This window comes from Hemitrygon akajei, chromosome 17 (genome assembly GCF_048418815.1).
Source record: "Hemitrygon akajei chromosome 17, sHemAka1.3, whole genome shotgun sequence".
In the NCBI taxonomy this organism is placed as follows: domain Eukaryota; kingdom Metazoa; phylum Chordata; class Chondrichthyes; order Myliobatiformes; family Dasyatidae; genus Hemitrygon; species Hemitrygon akajei.
The window spans coordinates 86,407,335-86,432,351 of record NC_133140.1 but is presented as its reverse complement, the minus strand read 5'-3'; the positions used below and the strand labels follow the sequence as shown (position 1 = coordinate 86,432,351).

At 42.9% G+C, this 25,017-nt stretch overlaps 1 protein-coding gene across 3 annotated transcripts in view; it reads left to right on the top strand.

Annotated features, from left to right (window-relative positions):
* uba2 (ubiquitin-like modifier activating enzyme 2) overlaps positions 1 to 25,017 on the top strand; it is a 51,974-nt gene that overhangs the window by 13,709 nt on the left and 13,248 nt on the right. For all 3 annotated transcript variants that reach the window (XM_073070476.1, XM_073070474.1, XM_073070475.1), the window contains 6 exons: positions 3,594 to 3,658; positions 6,343 to 6,443; positions 8,150 to 8,271; positions 12,671 to 12,738; positions 14,720 to 14,841; positions 19,158 to 19,257. In XM_073070476.1, coding sequence (XP_072926577.1) covers positions 3,594 to 3,658; positions 6,343 to 6,443; positions 8,150 to 8,271; positions 12,671 to 12,738; positions 14,720 to 14,841; positions 19,158 to 19,257 — 578 coding nt within the window. The remainder of the gene's footprint in view (positions 1 to 3,593; positions 3,659 to 6,342; positions 6,444 to 8,149; positions 8,272 to 12,670; positions 12,739 to 14,719; positions 14,842 to 19,157; positions 19,258 to 25,017) is intronic.

Sequence of the window (25,017 nt, the reverse complement as noted above, 5' to 3'; positions counted from 1 at the left end):
GCTGAGTTCCTGCAGCATTTTTGTATGTCTTTGGGGTATGGGAGGAAAGTGGAGCACCTGTGATCACAGGCATCATACATATAGCAGCCATTTTGATGAGTCCTAGTAGCTGCACCAAAGTCCGTAGTATTATGAGGACAGATTTGTAGATAATATTTATGATCATTTTTGTATGAAGTATAATTGATCTGGTGAATGGGCATTGCCTGAAGATATACATTCAATGTTTTAGGAGCAGCCTCTTCCCCTCTGCTATGATATTCCTGAACAGTCCATGAACACTACCTCACTATTTTGCTCTCTTTGCACTCTACTTTTTATTTATTTCTTTAAAAAAAAATACCAGGAGTTATGTATTGCTCCATACTGCTGCTACAGTACAACAAAATTCATGACATATGTCAGCGAAAATAAACCTGTTGTGATTCTGATTGCATTGATGCCGTCTGACCCGCTGAGTTCCATCAGCGTTGTGTGTTGTTGCTCATTTCCAGTATCTGCAGTCTGTTGTGTCTCCGTTAGCCTTTATTTGTTGTCCTTTGTAACCCTCAGCACATCCCGCTTCACAGCCCAGGGAGTGTCAGAGCAGTGACGTGCTGCTTGCAATATTTTGGCTCCCAGCACAACAATGTAATAAACAAATAATCTGCTTGCTTGTAAATATTGGTCGAAGGGTGAATATTGCTTCCAAGATACTGGGAAGAATTTCGTCGTTATCTCAGGAGTAGTTTAAAAGGTGGGGGGTGGGGGAGAGAAACACAAGGTAATAGGTGAAACCCGGAAGGTGAGGGATGAAATAAAGAGCTGGGAATTTGACTGGTGAAAGAGCTACAGGGATAGAGAAGTCTAATAAGAGAGGACAGAAGGCCTTTCCTAGAAAGAAAAGGCATAGGAGTTCCGGGGGAGGCAATGGGCAACAAGGTGAGAGAGGGAAAAGGAGATGAGGAATGGTGAAGGGGAGGGGCGGGTGGCATTATTGGAAATTTGAGAAATCGATGTTCATGCCATCAGGTTGGATGCTACCCAGACGGAATATGAGGTGGTGTTCCTCCAATCTGAGTGTGGCCTCATCGCGACAGAAGAAGAGACCATGGATTGATATATGGGAATGGGAAATATAATTACAATGGGTGGCCACTGGTATGTCCTGCTTCTTCTGGCGGAGCTCCCAGTGGCCACCCATTTTAATTACACTTCCCATTCCCAATCCCTTTCCGATATGTCAATCCATATATTGATCATAATTGTTTAAGGGATGTAAACGTCATTGGCAGTGCCAGTACTGTATTTATTTTCCAAGGCACACAAAATGCTGGAGGAACTCAGCATTTATGGAGGGAAATAAACAGTCAACATTTTGTGCCGAGATCCTTCTTCAGAACTGGAAAGGAAGGGGGCAGAAGCCAGAATTGGAAGGTGGTAGGGTTAATCGTAAAAGATGGCAGGTTTTAACCATGTGAGGGGGAAGGTGTATGGGTGGGGGAAGGTGGAGATGAAGTGAGAAGCTTTTGGAGGTGACAGATGGAAAAGGTAAAGAGAAGGAGGAATCTGATAGTCATAGAGAAATGCAGCACAGGAAGAAGCCCTTTGGCCCATCTAGTCCATGCAAGATCATTTAAATTGCCTACACCCATCAACCTGCACTGGGATCATAGCCCTCCATACCCCTACTATCCATGTATCTATCCAAATTACAGAGGGAGGAATTACCGGAGGCGGGAGACATTAATGTTCATGCTATTAGGTTGGAGGCTATCCAGCCCACCATCTTATTCCGGCCCTTCCCCTCCTCCTACCACCTTATTCTGGTATCTTTCTCCTTCCTTTCCAGTCCTGATGAAGGGTTTTGGCCCAAAACATTGTTTGTTTATTTCTATTGATGCTGCCTGATCTGCTGAGTTCCTCCTGCAGTTTGTGTGTATTGCTCTGGATTTCCAGTATCTGCAGAACTTCTTATTTAACATAGAACATTACAGCACAGTACAGGCACGTTGGCCCACAATGTTATGTTGGCCTTTTAACCCTTCCACATAGCCCTCCATTTCTCTATCATCCATGTACCTTTCTGAGAGTCTCTTAAATGTCCCATATATATCTGCCTTTACTGTCCATCCTTGTTTGCCCTCAATATTGATTGGTCAGTAGTTGCATACAAGTCAGAGTGGATAAGATGGCAGATTTCCCTGAAGGAGATTCATGAACTGTGTAGGTTTTCACAACAATCTGGTAGTTTCATGGTTACTGTTACTGAGACTAACTTTTCTATTTAAATTCTACATTTACTTAATGACTGGAATTTAAATTTTAATAGCCACCGTGTTGGAATTCAAAATTATTTCTCTGGATCAGTGGTCTAGACCTTTGGCAGTTGGTCTAGTAAATTAACCACTCTTGCGTTGCTGCCTTCCAAAGGCAACTGGAGGAGACTATTATCACTGATTCTGGATGCAATAAGAAATATTTTGCACATCAAGTGGTGTCTGTGAGAAAGAAGTGGAATTCTGATGGAAGCTCAACCAGCCTGAAGCTTTAACTCTGTTTCTGCTGAGATGCTGCCTGACCTGCTGGGTATTTTCAACATTCCCTGCTTTTATTTCATATTTGCAGCATCTACAATTTGTAATTTTTTAAAGTATGCTTATTTGTCCACGCTGACTATAAATGAAAAATGGTCAGTGCAGATTAGAGCAAAGAATTAAATTGAAAACAGTTTCTGTATTCCTAACTGACATGGATTCCAGCTGAACACATCTCATTTGCTTAGAAGATACTCAGAGTTCACTGTATCAAGACTTCTCATTCCAAAGACATCAGGGTTAGGGTTAGCAAGTTGTGGGCATGCTATATTGGCGCCAGAAACATGACAATACTTACTGGCTGCCCCAGCACATGCTTGAATTGTGTTGGTCCATGATGCAAACTGTGCATATCTTTACATGTTTGGATGTACTTGAGACAAATGAAGCTAACCTTTAAAATAATGATCATAGGAATTAAATAATTCCTATTTATTCATTCAGTCATTTATCTATTCTAGAGAGATGGTGCAGAGCAGGCCCTTCTGGCCCAATGAGCTGAGCTGACCAGCAACCCACTGATATAACCCTAACCTAGTCCCAGGACAATTTACAATGACCAATTAACCTACCATCTGGAACATCTTTGGCCTGTGGGAGAAAACCGGAACATCCGGAAGAAGCCCATGCGGTGATGGTCAGAGAGTACAAACTCCTTACAGATAGCAACTGAAATTGAGCTCCAAACTCCAACGCCCTAAGCTGTAATAGTGTTGTGTTAACTGCTACATTACTGTGATACTCAACCCTCTGGGAAGCTACTTATCTCCAGATGAGGTTACACAGCAAGTTCTGGATTTGCCAGCTTGAGATTTGACGGCTTTGACTGTTGCACTGAGGTCAGTTTTACCTGCTCACTTGACTTGATCAAACTCCCTGCATTTAAGTATTTGGGCTATGGGACCAAAGAGCAAAGGCTTGTGGGTTACCAAGAGAGAGCACAATTTAACGAGGTACTGTTGGGTCTGTTGTATGTGATCTCGTTTCCAACTTGGACTTGTGTTTTTATTTTCGCAGCCCAGACTATAATGTGGAATTCTTCAGGAAATTTACGCTTGTGATGAATGCTCTGGATAACAGAGGTAAGCAGTTCTGGGCCTTGGGCTTGTCTTGTTTTCAGCCTAAATGATGGGTGCAGAGGAGACTGAAAAAATACTGTCTACTCTGTAAGAAGTTTCACTTTCCTAAGTGTGATCTGCTCACTCAAATACTTGAATATTACTCACCTGAGCTACAGGAGGAGGTCTTTTAACCTAAACAGGATATTGTTTTAATTTGATTAGACTATAAGACAGAAAGAGATTTAGGCCACTTGGCCCATTGAGTCTGCTCTGCCATTCCATCATGGCTGATTTATTATCTCTCTTGACCACATTTTCCTGCTTTCTCCTCATAACCTTTGACACACTGACTAATGAAGAATCTATCAGCCTCCATTTTTAATATACTGAATGACCAGGCCTCACAGTTGTCTGTGGCAATGAATTCCACAGATTCACATCCCTCTGGCAAAGGAATTCCTCCTCAACTCTGTTTTAAGTGGATGTGTCTTCTGGTCCTAGACTTCCCCAATATAGGAAACATCCTCTCTATTCGATAGCTTTCAATGATATCCCAGTGAGTACAAAGCCAGAGCCATCAAACCCTCCTTGTACAATAACCCTTTCATTCCTGGAATAAATCTCTGGACCCTCCATAACTGATATATACATATAACAATTACAGCACGGAAACAGACCATCTCGGCCCTTCTAGTCCGTGCCAAACGCTTACTCTCACCTAGTCCCACTGACCTGCACTCAGCCCATAACCCTCCATTCCTTTCCTGTGCGTATATCTATCCAGTTTTACTTTAAAAGACAATATCGAACCTGCCTCTACCACTTCTACTGGAAACTCGTTCCACACAGCTACCACTCACTGAGTAAAGATATTCCCTCTCGTGTTACCCCTAAACTTTTGCCCCCTAACTCTCAACTCATATCCTCTTGTTTGAAACTCCCCTACTGTCAATGGAAAAAGCCTATCCACGTCAACTCTATCCCCCCTAATAATTTTAAATACCTCTATCAAGTCCCCCCTCAACCTTCTACGCTCCAAAGAATAAAGACCTAACTTGTTCAACCTTTCTCTGTAACTTAGATGCTGAAACCTAGGTAACACTCTAGTAAATCTCTGTACTCTCGCTATTTTGTTGACATCTTTCCTATAGTTCGGTGACCAGAACTGTACACAATACTCCAAATTTGGCCTCACCAATGCCTTGTACAATTTTAACATTACATCTCAACTCCTATACTCAATGCTCTGATTTATAAAGGCCAGCATACCAAAAGCTTTCTTCACCACTCTATCCACATGAGATTCCACCTTCAGGGAACTATGCACCATTACTCCTAGATCACTCTTACTGCATTCCTCAATGCCCTACCATTTACCATGTATGTCCTATTTTGATTATTCCTACCAAAATGTAGCACCTCACACTTATCAGCATTAAACTCCATCTGCCACCTTTCAGCCCACTCTTCTAACTGGCCTAAATATCTCTGCAAGCTTTGAAAACCTACTTCACTATCCACAACGCCACCTATCTTAGTATCACCTGCATTCTTACTAATACAATTTACCACCCCATCATCCAGATCATTAATGTATATGACAAACAACATTGGACCCAGTACAGATCCCTGAGGCACACCACTAGTCACTGGCCTCCAACCTTACAAACAGTTATCCACCACTATTCTCTGGCATCTCCCATCCAGCCACTGTTGAATCCATTTTACTACTTCAATATTAATACCTAATGATTGAACCTTCCTAACTAACCTTCTGTGCGGAACCTTGTCAAAGGCGTTACTGAAGTCCATATAGACAACATCCACTGCTTTACCCTCGTCAACTCTCCTAGTAACCTCTTCAAAAAAAATTCAATAAGATTTGTCAAACATGACCTTCCACGCACAAATCCATGTTGACTGTTCCTAATCAGACCCTGTCTATCCAGATAATTCATTCACTTCATTCCATTTATTGGCCATTGATCTGCATTCTTTGAGAGCAGCAATATAATAATCTGTTCTTTAACAGTTTCCGTCCCTACCACTGATAAGCACCTGGAACATAAATAGTTCCCTGTTTCCTCTCCTTCCTTCTTTCCTGAGCCCTAAGGATTGCCTCAAGGGGAAGTTCTACTAATGGAAAAATTTCTCTCCATACCTAATCTATCCACTATAACATGGGAGGGAAGTGTTAGATTGATCATAGAGTAGGTTCAGAGATTGGCACAACTTTGTGGACCAAAGGTCCTGTATGTTAATATGTTGCAGGGAAAATCAGTAAGGTAATGGGATTACCCTGTGAGCCAGAATGGATGTGACGAGCAAGTGACAGTTTCCTATGTCAGAAAGAAAAACAGTTCCTTTCCCCAAGCAGTAAGGCTGATCAACAGCTCCAGGCACTAACCTACCCCTCCACACCCCAACCATCATTACTTTACCATTTCCTGTCAGTCACCTTGTGTACAGACACTCCTGTGTCTAGCGTCACTTTGGGGACGTGCAATCAGTCTATTTATATAAATTATGTATTGATATTTATTGTTTTACTTATTATTGTGTCCTTTATCTTACTGCTTTTCTTATTTTGTTCTCCTTTACACTTGTGTACTGGAAAATGACATTAAACAATCTTGAATCTTGTAACAGCAGTTTTTGCTTCAGTGCTGAGTTTGCAGATCCCTAATGCTGTTGTTCTCCTTCAGCCGCCCGTAACCACGTGAATAGAATGTGTTTGGCTGCTGACATTCCTCTTATAGAAAGTGGGACTGCGGGATATCTCGGTCAAGTCACTGTCATCAAAAAGGTATGGAATGTTACTTGTATATTGTGGTAATCGGTGTTTAAGTCTAAAAATTTCTACCCTTGACTGCTTTTTTTTGTCTCATTGGATCTGAGTGGCAGCTTTTTGTCATGGCAGTGTGAATTCTGACTTGAATGTTTGAAGATAGAGGTTGCCACACATTGATGTACACCATCCTAGCCGTTTTCACTGGGTGGTTATCAATTGTTGGGGTTGTTTCCTCAACCCGTGAGGGTTGGTAGCACTTAATGTAATTTAATTTAGAGATACAGCACGGTAACAGGCTCTTTGGCCTGGCGAGCTTGCACAACCCAGTTGCACATAGGTGGCCAATTAACCTAATACCCCAACCTCTCAGCTTCACCCCACCCCCTCCGATCATCTCCTATCATTTCCATTTCCCCTCCCCCTCCTACTTTCAAATCTCTTACTATCTTTCCTTTCAGTTAGTCCTGACGAAGGGTCTCGGCCCGAAACGTCGACAGCGCTTCTCCCTATAGGTGCTGCCTGGCCTGCTGTGTTCCACCAGCATTTTGTGTGTGTAACCTAATACCCTGTCCACCTTTGGAATGAGAGAGGTAAAAGGGGCATATGGAAGAAATCACATGGAGAAAGTACAAACTCCTTTCAGGCCATGATGGGAAGTGAACCCCAGTCACTGGCGCTGTAACGCCACGCGCTAACCACTATGCTACCAAGCCACCCTTATTGGAGGGTGGTTCGGGCTAAGATCAGCAAAACAGCATGGGAGCATTTGCTGCTTGTAAGTGGTTGAGGTTGATGCTGGGTATTCTTAAAGTCCCAAATTGGGATAAAACTCTATCTTGACCTCAAGCTTGACCTCAAGTTATCCAAAATAAAAACTTTATATTTCAATGTTCAAAAGGTTCAAAGTAATATATGTCACCATATACAACACTGAGATTCATTTTCCTGTGGACATTTACAGTAAATATAAAGAAACACAATAGAGTCAATGAAAGACTGCACACAGCAAGGCAGACAAACTAATGTGTGAAATACAACAAACCTTGCAAATGCAAAAAGAGAGAAAAAATAATAAATAAATAAACAATAAATATTGAGAACATGAAGAGTCTTTAAAAGTGAATCCATGGGTTATGGGAACAGTTCAGTGATGGGGTAAATAAAGGTATCCCCTCTGGTTCAAGAGTCTGATGGTTTGTTATTCATGAACCTGGTGATGTGAGTCCTGAGGCTCCTGAACCTCCTTCCTGATGGCAGCGGTGAGAAGTGAGAAGAGAGCATGACCTGATGGGGTCCTTGATGATAGATGCTGCTTTCTTGCAACAGTGCTCTGTGTAGATGTGCTTAATGGTGTGGAGGGCTTTACCCGTGATGGACAGGACCAGATCCACAAAGTTTTGTTGGATTTTGTGTTCAAGGACCATGATGAAACCAATCAATATACTCTGCACCACACATCTATAGCAATTTGTCAAGGTTTTAGATGACATACCAAATCTTTGCAAACCTCTAAGAAAGGAGAGTCATTTTTAAATTAACTTAAAGAACTTGTTGTAACACAAGATAACTCGGAGCTTCTAAGGAACTCATAGCCATTTCATCTCTCAGTGCTGTTGCTTTTCATGTTATCATTCACTAGTTCCACCCCAGTTCAGTGAAAGTCTGGAATCTGGCATGTGTCTGCAGAAATTAAATTGTTGTTGTGAATTGCCTCTATGCAGGGAGTGACGGAATGCTATGAGTGCCAGCCAAAACCAACGCAGAAAACATTCCCCGGGTGCACAATCCGAAACACTCCTTCAGAGCCTATCCACTGTATCGTGTGGGCAAAGTACCTGTTCAAGTAAGGAGCAGTGTGATTGCGATTAGTGTGAAATTAATCTGAATCTTTTTTTGACAGACAGTCAGACAGACATAGTTTATTGATCCCGAGGGGAAATTGGGTTTCGTTGCAACTGGATTTAGTTGCTTCAGGTGTGATAGAGTAGGAGGGGCCAGAGGAGGAGGTGTTGCATCGCTTGTCCGAGAAAATCTTATGGCGGTGCTTTGGAAGGATAGATTAGAGAGCTCCTCTAGGGAAGCTATTTGGGTGGAATTGAGGAATGGGAAAGGTGTAGTAACACTGATAGGAGTGTATTATAGGCCACCTAATGGGGAGCGTGAGCTGGAAGAGCAGATGTGTAAGGAGATAGCAGATATTTGTAGTAAACACAAGGTGGTGATTGTGGGAGATTTTAATTTTCCACACATTGATTGGGAAGCTCATTCTGTAAAAGGGCTGGATGGTTTAGAGTTTGTGAAATGTGTGCAGTATAGTTTTTTGCAACAATACATAGAAGTACCGACTAGAGATGGGGCAGTGTTGAATCTCCTGTTAGGGAATGCGATAGGTCAGCTGACAGATGTATGTGTTGGGGAGCACTTCGGGTCCAGTGATCACAATAGCATTAGCTTCAATATAATTATGGAGAAGGACAGGACTGGACCTAGAGTTGAGATTTTTGATTGGAGAAAGGCTAACTTTGAGGAGATGCGAAGGGATTTAGAGAGAGTGGATTGGGTCAAGTTGTTTTATGGGAAGGATGTAATAGAGAGATGGAGGTCATTTAAGGGTGAAATTATGAGGGTACAGAATCTTTATGTTCCTGTTAGGTTGAAAGGAAAGGTTAAAGGTTTGAAAGCGCCATGGTTTTCAAGGGATATTAGAAACTTGGTTCGGAAAAAGAGGGATGTCTACAATAGATATAGGCAGCATGGAGTAAAGGAATTGCTCGAGGAATATAAAGAATGTAAAAGGAATCGTAAGAAAGAGATTAGAAAAGCTAAAAGAAGATACGAGTTTGGTTTGGCAAATAAGGTGGAAGTAAATCCGAAAGGTTTCTACAGTTATATTAAAAGCACGAGGATAGTGAGGGATAAAATTGGTCCCTTAGAGAATCAGGGTGGTCAGCTATGTGTGGAGCCGAGGGAGATGGGAGAGATTTTGAACGATCTCTTCGGTATTCACTAAGGAGAAGGATATTGAATTGTGTAAGGTGTGGGAAACAAGTAAGGAAGTTATGGAACCTATGACAATTAAAGAGGTGGAAGTACTGGCGCTTTTAAGAAATTTAAAAGTGGATAAATCTCTGGGTCCTGACAGGATATTCCCCAGGACCTTGAGGGAAGTTTGTGTAGAGATAGCAGGAGCTCTGACGGAGATCTTTCAGATGTCATTAGAAACGGGGATTGTGCCGGAGGATTGGAGTATTGCTCATGTGGTTCCATTGTTTAAAAAGGGTTCTAGAAGTAAGCCTAGCAATTATAGACCTGTCAGTTTGACATCAGTGGTGGGTAAATTAATGGAAAGTATTCTTAGAGATAGTATTTATAATTATCTGGATAGACAGGATCTGATTAGGAGTAGCCAGCATGGATTTGTGTGTGGAAGGTCATGTTTGACAAACCTTATTGAATTTTTTGAAGAAGTTACAAGGAATGTTGACGAGGGTAAGGCAGTGGATGTAGTCTATATGGACTTCAGCAAGGCCTTTGACAAAGTTCCACATGGAAGGTTAGTTAAGAAGGTTCAGTCATTAGGTATTAATGCTGGAGTAATAAAATGGATTCAACAGTAGCTAGATGGGAGATGCCAGAGAGTAGTGGTGGATAATTGTTTATCGGGATGGAGGCCGGTGACTAGCGGGGTGCCTCAGGGATCTGTTTTGGGCCCAGTGTTGTTTGTAATATACATAAATGATCTGGATGATGGGGTGGTAAATTGGATGAGTAAGTATGCCGATGATACTAAGGTAGGAGGTGTTGTGGATAATGAGGTGGGTTTTCAAAGCTTGCAGGGAGATTTATGCCGGTTAGAAGAATGGGCTGAACGTTGGCAGATGGAGTTTAATGCTGAGAAGTGTGAGGTTCTACATTTTGGCAGGAATAATCCAAATAGAACATACAGGGTAAATGGTAGGGCATTGAGGAATGCAGTGGAACAGAGAGATCTAGGAATAACAGTGCATAGTTCCCTGAAGGTGAAGTCTCATGTAGATAGGGTGGTGAAGAAGGCTTTTGGAACGCTGGCCTTTATAAATCAGAGCATTGAGTACAGAAGTTGGGATGTAATGTTAAAATTGTACAAAGCATTGGTAAGGCCAAATTTGGAATATTGTGTACAGTTCTGGTCACCGAATTATAGGAAAGATATCAATAAATTAGAGAGAGTGCAGAGACGATTTACTAGGATGTTACCTGGGTTTCAGCACTTAAGTTACAGAGAAAGGTTGAACAAGTTAGATCTCTATTCATTGGAGCGTAGAAGGTTGAGGGGGGATTTGATCGAGGTATTTAAAATTTTGAGAGGGATAGATAGAGTTGACGTGAATAGGCTGTTTCCATTGAGAGTAGGGGAGATTCAAACGAGAGGACATGATTTGAGAGTTAGGGGGCAAAAGTTTAAGGGAAACACGAGGGGGTATTTCTTTACTCAGAGAGTGATAGCTGTGTGGAATGAGCTTCCTGTAGAAGTAGTAGAGGCCAGTTCAGTTGTGTCATTTAAGGTAAAATTGGATAGGTATATGGACAGGAAAGGAGTGGAGGGTTATGGGCTGAGTGTGGGTAGGTGGGACTAGGTGAGATTAAGAGTTCGGCACGGACTAGGAGGGCCGAGATAGCCTGTTTCCGTGCTGTGATTGTTATATGGTTATATGGTTACAGCCGCACCAACCAGGAATAGTGAAGAAATATAGCAATTTAAAACCATAAATAATTAAATAATAATAAGTTAATCATGTCAAGTGGAAATAAGTCCAGGACCAGCCTATTGGCTCAGGGTGTCTGACAATCCGAGGGAGGAGTTGTAAAGTTTGGTGGCCACAGGTAGGAATGACTTCCTGTGACGCTCAGTGTTACATCTCGGTGGAATGAGTCTCTGGCTGAATGTACTCCTGTGCCTAACCAGTACATTATGGAGTGGATGGGAGTCATTGTCCAAGATGGCATGCAACTTGGACAGCATCCTCTTTTCAGACACCATCATCAGAGAGTCCAGTTCCACCCCCAGTTCTGTCCTGTTCTGGGGACTGGACCCAATGCTCTTTGAAGGAGGGAATGGCTGGTGCCTCTGATCGCTTCTCTCCCTCTCATTGTCTATTTAGAGATGCAGCACAGTAACAGGCCCTTCTGGCCCAGTGAGTGTGACCACACAATCACACCCCATGCGACCAGTTAACTCGCTAACTCTTGTGTCTTTGGAATGTGGGAGAAAACCAGAGCACCCGAAGGAAACCCGCATGGTCACGGGGAGAACGTACAACCTCCTCACAGACAATGGTGTGAATTGAATCCAGGTCACGGGCACAATAGTAGCATTATGCTAATTGCTATGCTACCATGTGCCCAGTTTAAACGAGGTAGCTTGGCAACGTTCACACCATTTGTGTGTTGGTAGCCTGGTAGGTTAGCAGTCATTTGGTTGAAAGGGTATTCTTCTTCTCTTGCCCCCCCTCCTGGGAAACTGAGTTCAATATATTTGCAAGTTGTAGCAAGGCACCTCAAGCGTAACTGTGAAGTGTGGTGAGTTGGTGTCAAAATACCTTGAGTTCACTCATCCCTTCCGTGATAGACTGGCCTCCTATCTGGGGGGCGGGGGGGGATGGGTCTCAGTCGCTTCACACCACGGAAGCAGGCATAAGCACAGGCCTGATGAGCCTATAAGGCTCGGGACAGACTTTAACTAACCCACCCTTCAGGAAGGGGAAACTGCTGTTCTCCTACAGTGCCCCCATTGTGCGTGACTCTTGTCTCTGGTATTTAATATTTTGTAAATGTTCTGGCTGTCTCATCTGGGGGAAAGGGGTTTGTCAAGTGGGTTTGAATAATCAGAGCGCCACAGAGAGTGGGAGGAGCACAGTGGTCACACAGCATCTATGGAAGGATATTGACAGTTAACGTGTTGGATTGAGGCCCTTCATCTGAACTGGATAGGAGGAGAAGAGTGATAGCCAGTACAAGAGGGTGGGGGAAGCGGTGGAGCCGAAGCTCTGTCGAAAAGAGGAGGAAAGTTTCTGCAAGGAAGGCTTTCCTTGAAGAGACTTTGCGGTGGAGTGGTACAGTGAAGACTGGCAAGAGTCTTGAGATGCTGGAGATCTGTTTCCTATTCCAGCATCCCATCTGCAGCCTCCTCTGTCTCCATTTGACTAATCAGAGTGCACCTTTAAAGACAGGTGACCAGAATGTCAATGCTTTTGTTTCCTCAGCCAATTATTTGGAGAGGAAGATGCGGACCAGGAGGTATCACCTGACACAGCGGACCCAGAGGCTGCCTGTAAGTAAAGATAAAGAGTAGCTTTATTTGCAGCATGTACATTAAAAAATGGAGACATAGGCCGAGATGTGTCAGTTCAAGAATGTGCTGGGGTGGCCCGTGTTTGCACTGGTGGAGATACTTCTACTGTGATCACCATAAACATGAGCAAAAGGATGTTAGCCTTGCCAGCAACAAGTCCTGAGGTAAACCCGAGATTTTTCAAACATCTTAAATTATTAGTCAGGGTAATGAGTTCCAGAGCTGTGAGGTAATGTTGCAGCTCTCTAAATCTCTGGTTAGACCACACTTGGAGTATTGTGTTCAGTTCTGGTCTGAGTCTGCCTGGGATAGAGAGCATATTTTATGAGGAAAGGCTGAATTTGCTAAGGCTTTTCTCTTTGGGGTAAAGAAAGGTAAGAGGTGACTTGATAGAGGTGTACAAGGTGATGTGAGTCATTGATCGAGTGGACAACCGGACTTTTTTCCCAGGACAACAAAGCTGATACGAGAGGGCATGATTTTAAGGTGATTTGAAGAAAGTATAGACTATATTACATTTATTAATTTACCACGTGTTCATAAAAACTTGCGATGAACTGTGTTGCTTGTGTTAACAACCTCCACAATCTGAGGATTTGCTGGGGACAGCCTGCAAGTGTCACCACACATTCCAGCAAACGTAGTATGCTGACAATGTTCAGCAAAACAGCATGCAAGAAGCAACAAGGGCAAAACAAGCCCTTTTCCTTCCCACCCCATCCACACACACAGATGGGCTTCCAACCTCAGGACAGGCCACCTCCATTTTTTATAACGCAGAGACTGGTGTGTGTGTGGGGGGGGTGGGGCAGGTGCACTAGAGCCATTTAAGAGACTCTGAGATAGGCATGTGGATGAAAGTAAAATGGAGGGCTATACAGGAGGGAAGGGCTAGTGTAGGTTAAAGGGGCTCTACGCAGGTGCCCCCCAGGGCTGTGTGCTGAGCCTATTCCTGTACATTCTGCTCACACATGACTGCATGGCCAAACACCCGAATAATCACTTTGTAAAGTTCACCAGTGACACAGCGGTTGTGGGGCTCATCGCCAACAATGACGGGCCTACAGAGAGGAGGTGTCAGAGCTCAAGACCTGGTGCCAGGCAAATAACCTCTTACCTAATGTCAAAAGGATAAATGAAATGATTATAGACTCCAGGAGAACTCACCACTCACACCCCCCTTTACAGCTGCGATCAGTTTCAAACTGCTGGCAGTGTATGACGTGCACAACCTCTCATAGTCCAAGAATGCATTCTACAGTGTCTGGAAAGCCCACCAACGCCTCTACTTTCTGAGAGCTGGACTATGCACAGAAATCATTCTACAGAGGCCTACTGAAGAACATCCTGACAAGCTGTATCACTGTATGGTATGAAAACTGCACTGCAGCAGACAAAAAGGTTCTACAATGGGTAGTCAAAACTGCCCAATGCATCACCAATACTGGCTGATCTGCCATCAAGAACATATATACACAAAGCTACTGGAAAAGGGCCAGTAGCGTCAGAAGGATCCCACCTACTCGGTTCATGGACTGTTTGTCCCACTCCCATTAGGGAGGAGGCTACATAGCATTCATGTTAGGACCACCAGATTCAAAAACAGTTACTTTCCCCAAACAGTGAGGCTGATCAATACCTCCACCCACTAACCCACCCCTCCACACCCCCAACCACTGCTACTTTATCATTTCCTGTCAGTCACCTTATGTACAGACACTCCTGTGCCTAGTATCACTTTATGGACATACAATCAATCTCTGTATATAAGCTATCTAATGTATTTATTGTGTTTGTGGGGTTTTTTGAGCTGATCGGATCTGGGTTAACAATTATTTTGTTCTCCTTTACACTTGTGTACAGCAAATGACGTTAAACAGTCTTGAAATGTCAGAACGTTATTGTGGGCTGAAGGGCAAGTAATCTTCTACGTTCTAAGTGTGTTTGTATCTGTTGGCAGGGGAGTTGTCGAACGCAGCAGCAAGGGCAGGAGCTTCCAGTGAGGATGGAGATATCAAACGTGTTTCAACAAAGGACTGGGCCAGATCAACAGGCTACGATCCTGTCAAAATATTTAACAAGGTATAGTCATTGAGAGTTCTGGGTTTGTCCCCTGTTTAGTACTGAGATATTAGTGGACTCTTTTGCCCACGTTTAAATAGTGGCTTGTAATCATCTTTTAACAACTAAAGATTAAAGATCTATTGTGGCCACGTTTCCGCACTACCTTGTGTGACTAACTGTCTCCCACTTGCCTCATCAAATTGAAGTTTAATTGTTATTCAATCACACATGAATACAGCCAAATGAAACAGCATTCCTCTAGGGCCAAGGTGCAAAACACAGTCCTAACAGCTTGTAGCACATAGCGCTCGTGGTCACAATAGCAGAAAAACAGGCAGTCACAAAAAAAAGCCCAGGTCGCCAAGTGGCATGGCCTGTAGATTAATGGAGACAGTATGCTGTCCTGGTTCAGCTTGTCCTTCCCCTGAGTGAATACTGGAGGGCAGCAGTGAAAGGAGGGGTCAATATGGATTCCAGTGAACACAGTAGGCCTTTGCTCTCCCCCACATTGCCTCCACCGTCTCCTCCCTTGGGCAACTGCAATAGGCGATGCCACGGCACAATTGATGGTCTAGTGTACGTCATAACTGAAGCAATGCAACTCCCCCACCATCAGTCTCCACAGTGAACCTAAATTACCAATATTGAGCTTGGGTAGCACTTTGCAAAGACCAGTCTCAGCTGCGCCTTTGTTATATCCTGAGGCTCTTGTGGTCCAAAGGTCCTTCAGAAGTCAAGACTGAAGCATAAAGCTTATTGCCAAGCAATTTTATTATTTGTTATAAAACAAATGTAATTTTCTCACCGGACTCGGTACAAGCTTGGTTTGATAGCTACCTCTGCTAACAACCTTGTGACTCAGTGGTGAGAAAGCCATCTTTCATAAACAATATATGTCTAGGGTTTGTATGATTTGGGGTTCAACCAAACAGGAAAGTTGAGATGTTCCGATTAACAGAACATTGATTGAGCAAATGCTGTGTTAAATACTGCCCATACACAATTATTGGCTGACAAGAAGTAACAGATCATTCACCACATAAAATTATAAAGAAAGTATATTTATTAATTTCATCTTTATCAACCAGTTATTAAGAGAAAGAAAAGAAAAAAACATTACATTTAAACTAGTCTAAATGTGCACATGACTGTTGGAGCTCGTCTCTTCCAAAAGCTGGGTATAATCATTGCTCTGTGTGCTGAATTCTCATCACCAATCAATGGTAGAGACAAACAAACAGACATACTTTATTGATCCCAGGGGAAATTGGGTTTCGTTACAGCTGCACCAACCAAGAATGGTATAGAAATATAGCAATATAAAACAGTAAATAATTAAATAATAATAATAAGTTAATCATGCCAAGTGGAAATAAGTCCAGGACCAGCCTATTGGCTCAGGGTGTCTGACACTCTGAGGGAGGAGTTGTAAAGTTTGATGGTCACAGGCAGGAATGACTTCCTATGACGCTGAGTGTTACATCTCGGTGGAATGAGTCTCTGGCTGAATGTACTCCTGTGCCTATCCAGTACATTATGGAGTGGATGGGAGTCATTGTCCAAGATGGCTTGCAACTTGGACAGGATCCTCTTTTCAGACACCACCACCGTCAGAGAGTCCAGTTCCACCCCAACAACTTCACTGGCCTTACGAATGAGTTTGTTGATTCTGTTGGTGTCTGCTACCCTCAGCCTGCTGCCCCAGCACACAACAACAAACATTCCCATCTTCCCATCTTGGACTCCTTTGACTCGCAAAGCACTCCTTGCAATCCCGTCTTCCCGTCAGATTGAATCCCAGTGGCGTCTTTCCCAATCTTTACTGCATCTCCTGCCAAAAGAGTTCATGGACTCTTTTGAAAACTCTTCCCCCGCAGCGCTCTAGAACCTTCTCTCACATCCCACAATTCTGATTGGTTGACTCACATTGCAAAGTTAGACAACATGGGTCCTTAGCTGAAGTCAAACACGTTTCCCAGTACAGCAAACTGTTTTTACAGAAAACTGATAATGTAAACTACCTCACAGCATAGCAGTGGAAATCTTCACTAGAGCATTATACAAAGAAAGATAGAGGAGCTGAGAGAACAAAGAAAATATCAGAAAAAGCGGCCATGGTCTTCTCATACTTAGAATAACTAGTTAAGCCCATCACCCCTACTGAGGCATAGATTGCCGACAGCAGCTCACCATCGTCCTCGGTCCTGGGCCAGTTTTTCAAGTTACCTCCAGGTGTGGCCCATTTTCTTGGTGTCAGCTTCAAGGTTGCATTGTCAAGTGTTCACTGGCTGGGCTCTCTTCCACTTTCCCCGAGGACTCCACCTCAGTGCTTGCCTGGTGGTGTTGCTACTTGGCTTACACAGAGTGTGTTCTAACCATCCCCATCTTCTTTTCCTTAATTGTTCATCCGCTGCCAGCTGTTCCATGCCAGCTCTGCCATCAATATTGCTGATTACTTCTGGCTGGGAGATCCGGAGAATTTTTCTCAAGCAGCTATTGATGAAGGTCTACCTACTCAGACTAGAAATAACAAAAATTCCAGTGATAACAACTGATCTGTAAAATAATCAGGTTCCTTAAGGTTACCATAGCTGGGGGAGGTAGTGAGAATAAGCTCCCACTACCTATTAAATGCTCCCAGTGGTGTGCATCTCAGGTAGCCTCTGACAACCACATCGAGCTCCTGGCCTTCACATGTGGCTTAGCTTCTAAGTTGGCAGCTCTTCTAGGAGAAGAAAAACTGATCTCAAACCTCTGTTGCCTTGAGCTATGGGGAAGGCTTCTCGAGTAAATCCCAAGGAAATACCTGGAGTTGGGGCACCTAAGGCAATCCTATGTTGAGCTCTACGCTGATTGGCATCTCATGCTAACTGCTGGTACTAAACTGTATTGGTCTGCGCCATTCCTTTTGGAGAGGGGGAATCTGCTGCATGGGCAACAGCTTACTCTCCACTTCACGTTGCCATAGCTTGTGTATATGTTGACAGCTAGGTCACACTGGTTTGACCCCAACCAATGGAGGCCTCACATTGAAACATACATTAAAATACATTGTTTGCGTTAATAACCAACATAACCTGAAGGTGTGCTCGGGGCACCCCACAGCTGTGGCCACACATTGAGAGCTTGCTGTGCTGGCACTGTAATGTTCAGCTGAACAACAGCAAAACAAGCCCTTTTCCTCCTTCCCACCTCACCCTCACAAACACACAGACCTCTGACCCCAGCACGTTCCAGCTCCACACCTCCAGTACACTCGCAGACTCACAAATTAAAAAGGAAACAATTAGCATAGCACCCAATTACAGTGCCTTACTGTCAAGCCAGAGACCTTATCCACAGATAGATCAGGATTTGTAGCTCGTGATGTTCTTTACCTTCTATGTTGAAGGAAGGGTTGAGTCATTCAGAAAAGTGGGTTGTTGTTAGTCATAATAATAGTTTGTGCATCAACTATATTCACCGTATACATTTCCAGTGATCAGGAATTTACTGTGGTGTGTTTGTGAGGGTGCACCATGCAACAAAAACAGCAATATTCAATAGTTAAAATTTACCAAATGAAACACTGTACCTCTAGACCATGGTGCACCCAGAATACGTATCACACACAGCACACAAAACAAAATATTACCATAAGTAAGTTAATAAAATATTCAAAATGCATGTAGTGCTGTGCCCTAGTGATGAGACTTTGGTAATGGTGGGGTATTTATTAGACTCACAATCTGAGGGAAGAAGCTCCTGCACATCTTTCATGACAGTCATGGGTCAAAGAGATTGTGGAATGGATAATAGGGATCCTCAACAATACTTTGGGCCTTCATCTACAACGCTGCTGATAAATGTCACAAATAGTAAGGGAGGAAGACCCCGATGGTCCTCTCACCTGTGTTTACTGTCCTCTGTAGGATCTTGGGTCCGATGCCTTGCGGCTTCTGTACCACACGATGATGCAGCCAGACAGGACGCTCAAAGGTGTTCCTGTAGAAAGTTGTTAGAAGGGCTGCGGGGAGCTTTGCATACCTCAATCTCCTCAGAAAGTGTAGATGCTGCTGTGCCTTCTTGACTAGTGAAGTGTTGTGAGTCCAGGTTAGACTGCCTGTTAAGTGCACACCAAGGAATTTTGTGCTCTTCACTCTGTCCATAGCAGAGCCATTGATGTGTAATGGAGAGTGGTTGACCTGTGCAGTTCTGTAGTTAGAGAACTGATATAGAATAAAATGTGCATAAACACACAAATACTAGCATATATTTACAATGATAGTAATACAATCAACTCAAACAGGTAATTTTTGAGTGTGTAAAATCCTTACAACCTGATTCTTTCTCAGCTTTTCCGAGATGATATAAAATACTTGCTCACAATGGACCAACTGTGGCGCAAAAGGAAAGCTCCTGTCCCATTGGACTGGGCTGCTGTCGAAAAAATTGGTAAGTTTGCAATTAAATAGAAGTGCTGGTCTTTTTCCTTTTCTTCCAACCTCAAATGCATTGACGTCTCTTAGCACAGAAGTCTGTGTGCACTTAATACCTTGGAATATAGTCCCCTCGTGGTCACTCCACCAGCACAGTCTGGAGAAATTCCACATGCTGCACTTATTTCACACACAGTAACCAGTTATTCCACCCTTGTCTGCCTTCCTTGGATAAGGTAAGATAGATTAGCTTAATTTGTCAAGTGTACATCGAAACATACAGTGAAATGTGTCATTTTGCTTCAGCAACCTACTCAGTATGAGGATGCGCTGGAGGAAGTTCACGTATCGCTAAGCTTCTGGTGCTAGACAGCAGGCTCACAACTTACTAGCCCTAACCTGTCCATCTTTGGAATGTGGGAAGAGACTGGAGCACCCAGAGAAACACATGTAGTCATAGGGAGAATGTACAAACTCCTTACAGACAACGGCAGGAATTGCTGGCACTGTGAAGTGTTACACTAACCACTAAGCTACCCTGATGGTCGTGTTGCTATTCTGCCATCTGCAGAGGAGTTCATTGAGTCAACTGAATAATCTTCCAACACAATCATCTGCTGACATTGTTTATGAAATTGAAAGTTGTAGATACTCACTTTCCCAAGGTATTAAATACTAGAGGCCATAGCTTTAAGGCAAGATAGGCAAGATTTTTTCTCCTACTCAGTGGTAAGTGTTTGGAACACACTACCAGGGAAAATAGTGAAACAGGCACAATTGCAATAATTAAGAGGCATTTAAACTCTTAATAAAACTCTAATTGCAACTTGATAAAACTCTAGCTGGGCATACATCTGGTGTATTGCATACAGTTCTGATGGCCCTATTATAGGAAGGATATTGAGGCTTTGGAGACAGTGCAGAAGAGGTTTACTAGGATGCTGCCTGGATTAGAGGGCATGTGCTCTGATAACTAGAGGTTTGACAAACTTGGGTTTTCTCTGAAGCAGTGGAGACTGAGAGGAGATCTGATAGAGGTTTATGAGATTATAAGAAGCATAGATAGAGGAGACAGACAGTATCTTTTTCCAAGGGTTGGAATGTCTAATGCTAGAGGGCGTGCATTACAGTGAGGGGGGTAATTTCAAAGGGGATGTGAGGGGAACGTTTTCTTTTTATAGATAGTGGTGGATGCCTGGAATGTGCTGCCTGGGGTGATGGTAGAGGCAGAAATATTAGCAACGTTTAGACAGGCACGTGAATGTGAGGAAAATGGAAGGATATGGACATTGTGTGGGTAGAAGAGATTAGTTAGCCATTTGATTACTAACTTAATTGGTTTGACACAGCATTGTGGGGCAAAAGGCGGTGCTGTAGTGCTCTATGTTCTAGAAAGAACGTGAGCCTGTGGGGAATGTGGAGATATGGGCTATCAGATAGGGTTCGTTTAATTTAGCCTAATAGTTGGCACAAACAGTGGGGGCTGAAAGGCCTGTTGTGCTGTACTGTTCTGTTTGAGATAACTGCATAACATTTAACCATTACTTTTGGCATTAGCAGTGAAGATGAGTGAAAGAGGGTTCAGAGTAGGTTTACAAGAATTATTCCAAAAATGAAAGAGTTAAAATACAAGGAGCATTTGATGGTTCTAGGCCTGTACTTGTTGGAGTTTTGAAGAATGGGGTTGGGGGGCGGGATACAGGACTGAAGGTGTTGTATTTGAATGCACACAGTATCCAGAATAAGGTAGATGAATTTGCTGTACAGTTGAAGATTGGCAGCTATGATGTTGTAGGCATCACTGAATCATGGCTGAAAGAAGATTATAGCTGGGAGCTTAATGTCCAAGGATACACATCGTACCGAATGGACAGGCAGGAAGGCAGAGGGACGGCATTGCTCTGTTAGTAAAAAAAAAACAAATCATTAGAAAGAAGTGACTTAGGGTTGGAAGGTGTTGAATCATTGTAGATAGAGCTAAGGAACTGCTAGGGTAAAAAGACCCTGGTGGGAGTTGTATACACACTCCAAACAGTAGTAAGGAAGTGGCCTACAAATTACAATGGGAGATAGAAAATGCATGCCAAAAGAGCAACTTTACAGTCATCCTGGTGGACTTCAATATTCGGGTAGATTGGGAAAATTAGGTTGGTGTTGGATTCCAGGAGGGGGAATTTCTAGAGTGCCTATGAGATGGCTTTTTAGAACAGCTTGAGGTTGAGCCCTCTAGAGGTTCAGCTATTCTGGATTGGGGGTTGTGCAATGAACCAGAATTGATTTAGAGAGCTTAAGGTAAAAGAACCTTTCACCTTGGGGGCAAATGATCATACTATGATAGAAATCACCTTGAAATTTGAGATGGATTAAAGTCAGATGTATCAATATTACAGTGGAGTAAAGAGAATTACAGAGGCATGAGAGGAGTTGGCCAGAATTGATTGGGAAAAGAACGCTGGCAGGGATGACGGCAGAACAGCAATGGCTGGAATTTCTGGAAGCAATTCTGAAGGCTTTATACATCCCAAGGAGAAAGAAGTATTCTAAAGGAAAGATGACACAACTGTGGTTAACAAGAAAAGTCAAAGCCAACGTTAAAGCCATAGAGAGGGCATATATTAGAGTGAAAATTAGTGAGCAATTAGAGGAATGGGAAGCTTTTAAAAACCAAAAGAAAGCAACTAAAAAAGTCATTAGGAAGGTAAAGATAGAATATGAAAGTAAGCTAGATAGATAGATAGATACTTTATTCATCCCCATGGGGAAATTCAACTTTTTTTCCAATGTCCCATACACTTGTTGTAGCAAAACTAATTACATACAATACTTAACTCAGTAAAAAAATATGATATGCATCTAAATCACCGTCTCAAAAAGCATTAATAATAGCTTTTAAAAAGTTCTTAAGTCCTGGCGGTAGAATTGTAAAGCCTAATGGCATTGGGGAGTATTGACCTCTTCATCCTGTCTGAGGAGCATTGCATCGATAGTAACCTGTCACTGAAACTGCTTCTCTGTCTCTGGATGGTGCTATGTAGAGGATGTTCAGAGTTATCCATAATTGACCGTAGCCTACTCAGCGCCCTTCGCTCAGCTACCGATGTTAAACTCTCCAGTACTTTGCCCACGACAGAGCCCGCCTTCCTTACCAGCTTATTAAGACGTGAGGCGTCCCTCTTCTTAATGCTTCCTCCCCAACACGCCACCACAAAGAAGAGGGCTAGCCAATAATATTAAAGAAGGTACCCAAAGTGTAAAAGAGTGATGAGGGTGGATATCGGATTGCTGGAAAACTATGCTGGAGAGGTAGTAATGGGGGATAAAGAAATGGCAGATGAACTGAATTTTGCATCAGCCTTCACTGTGAAGACACTAGCAGTATGGTGGAAGTTCCAAGTGTCAGGGTAATGTGCTGTGTGAATTTATCATAACTAAAGAGAAGGTTCTTGGGAAACTGAAAGGTCTGAAGGTGATTAAGTCTCCTGGACCACAGACTCAACATGCAAATTAACCTTTAAGGAATCCCACACAAGGACTCCCAAGCCCCTTTGCGTCTCAGCTTTTTGTACTGTTTCTCCATTTAGAATATAATCAACCCTTTAATTTCTTCTACTGAAGTGCAGTACCATACACTTCCTGACATTGTGTTCCATCTGCTATTTCTTTGCCCATTCTCCTAATCCCTCTAAGTCCTACCATAGCCTCTCTTCTACTTCAAACTACCTGTACCTCCAGTTATCTTCATATTGTCTGCAAACTTTGCAACAATGCCATCAATTCCATCATCTATATCATTGACATATAACGTAAGAAGAATTGGTCCCAACACAAAACCCTTGTGGAACACCTCTAGTCATTGGCAGCCAACCAGAAACGGCTCCCTTTATTCCCACTCTTTGCCTCCTGCCAATCAGCCACTGCTTTATCCATGCAAGAATCTTTCCTGTAGTACCAAGGGCTCACAGCTTAAGCAGCGTCATGTATGGCCTTGTCAAAGGCCTTTTGAAAATCCAAGTACACAACATCAACTGATTCTCCTTTGTCTATCCTGCTTGTTATTTCTTCAAAAAATTCCAATGTATTTGTCAGGCAAGCTTTTCCCTTGAGGAAACCATGCTGACTATGGCCTATTTTATCATGTGCCTCCATGTACCCTGAGACCTCACCTTTGATATTGACTTCCAAGCCACTGAAGTCAGACTAACTGGCCTATAATTTCCTTCTTGAAGAGTGAAGTGACATTTGCAATTTTCCAGTCTTCCAGATCCATTCCTAAATCTAGTGATTCTTGAAAGATCATTATTAATGCCTTCATGATCTTTTCAGCCAGCCACCTCTTTCAGAACTCTGGGGTGTACATCATCTGGTAGAGGTGACTTACCTACCTTCAGACCTTTCAGTTTCCCAAGAACTTTCTCTCTAATTATGGTAACTTCACACACTTTGTGCCCCCTGACACCCAGAATTTCCACCATACTGCTAATGCCTTCCACAATGAACTTATTCAGTTCGCTATTTCATTGTCTCCCATTACTACCTCTCCAGCATCATTTTCCAGCGCTCTGATATCTGCTCTCTCCTATCTTTTACACTTTATGTATCCTTCAGATATCAGACCGTTGAAAACCGATGCTGGGGAGGTAGTAATGAAACAGCAATAAATGTTGGCTTAGCTGGCGACGCCCACATCCCATAAATGAATAAATAAACAGGAATTTTTGGTATCCTCTTTAATATTAGTGGCTAGCTTACTTTCATATCCCATCTTTACCTTCTTAATTACTTCTTTAGTTCCCTTTTGTTGGTTTTTAAAAGCTTCCCAATCCTCTAAATTCCTACAAGGCAGGAGATTGGGGCTGAGAGGAAAACATATCTATGGTATTTCCTCATTGAAACCTATTAAATATTGAAAGGCCTAAGTAGAGTGGATGTGGGGAGGATGTCTCCTATAGTGGGAGTGTCTTGGATCAGAGACTGCACCCATAAGAATAGAGGGGCATCCCTTAGTAACTAAATGGGCTGAATGGACAATTCTGCTCCTCTGTCATATGGGAGGGAAGAGAGAAACGGCAGCGGCATTTTTAAATAAAATGCCATTCTGTTAAACACTGAATGAAAAGTAGTGGCATGGTGGTCTTGTAACAAATACTGGCACAGAAATGCTTACTTTGTACATCAGACCAACAGGGTGGATTGCTTTTCAAAGGTCCTGACCCTTCAGTCATTTTTTGTCAGAGGAGAATGCATTCCTGTATATTCTATACTTAACATTAGATCTGCTATCAGCTAGACCAGGTGTTGCCCTACCTGTAGTTTAACAAAGGATTATTGAAATAGGTTTGACTGACAGTGAGTGCATTTAAGCCGTGATCTGTGTGTCAGATGCTGCTCCCCCTGTAGATGGCGATGTCATGCCACTTTCTGTGTGGATTTTGTAGTAAACCTGGAAGCTAAATGAAGTGGAATCCTGGATGTGTAGCTCCAATCCACTGGCAGTGGGTACACCAAACTGAGGCACACCCACCTGTTGCTCAAGTGTTTCTCTACAGAGTAGAGTCCTCGCTTCCTACCCAGCCACATAATTCCTGTGTGAGGGCATTTTCATTATGCAAACAGACTCTTAAATATCAAGATTAGCTTTATTTGTCATGTTTACATTGAAACATACACTAAATATGTCAACGGCCAACACATGATGTGCCAGGGACAGCCTGCAGGTGATGCCATACTAACCCTAACCTGGTTGTCTTTGGAATATGGGAGGAAACCGGAGCACCCA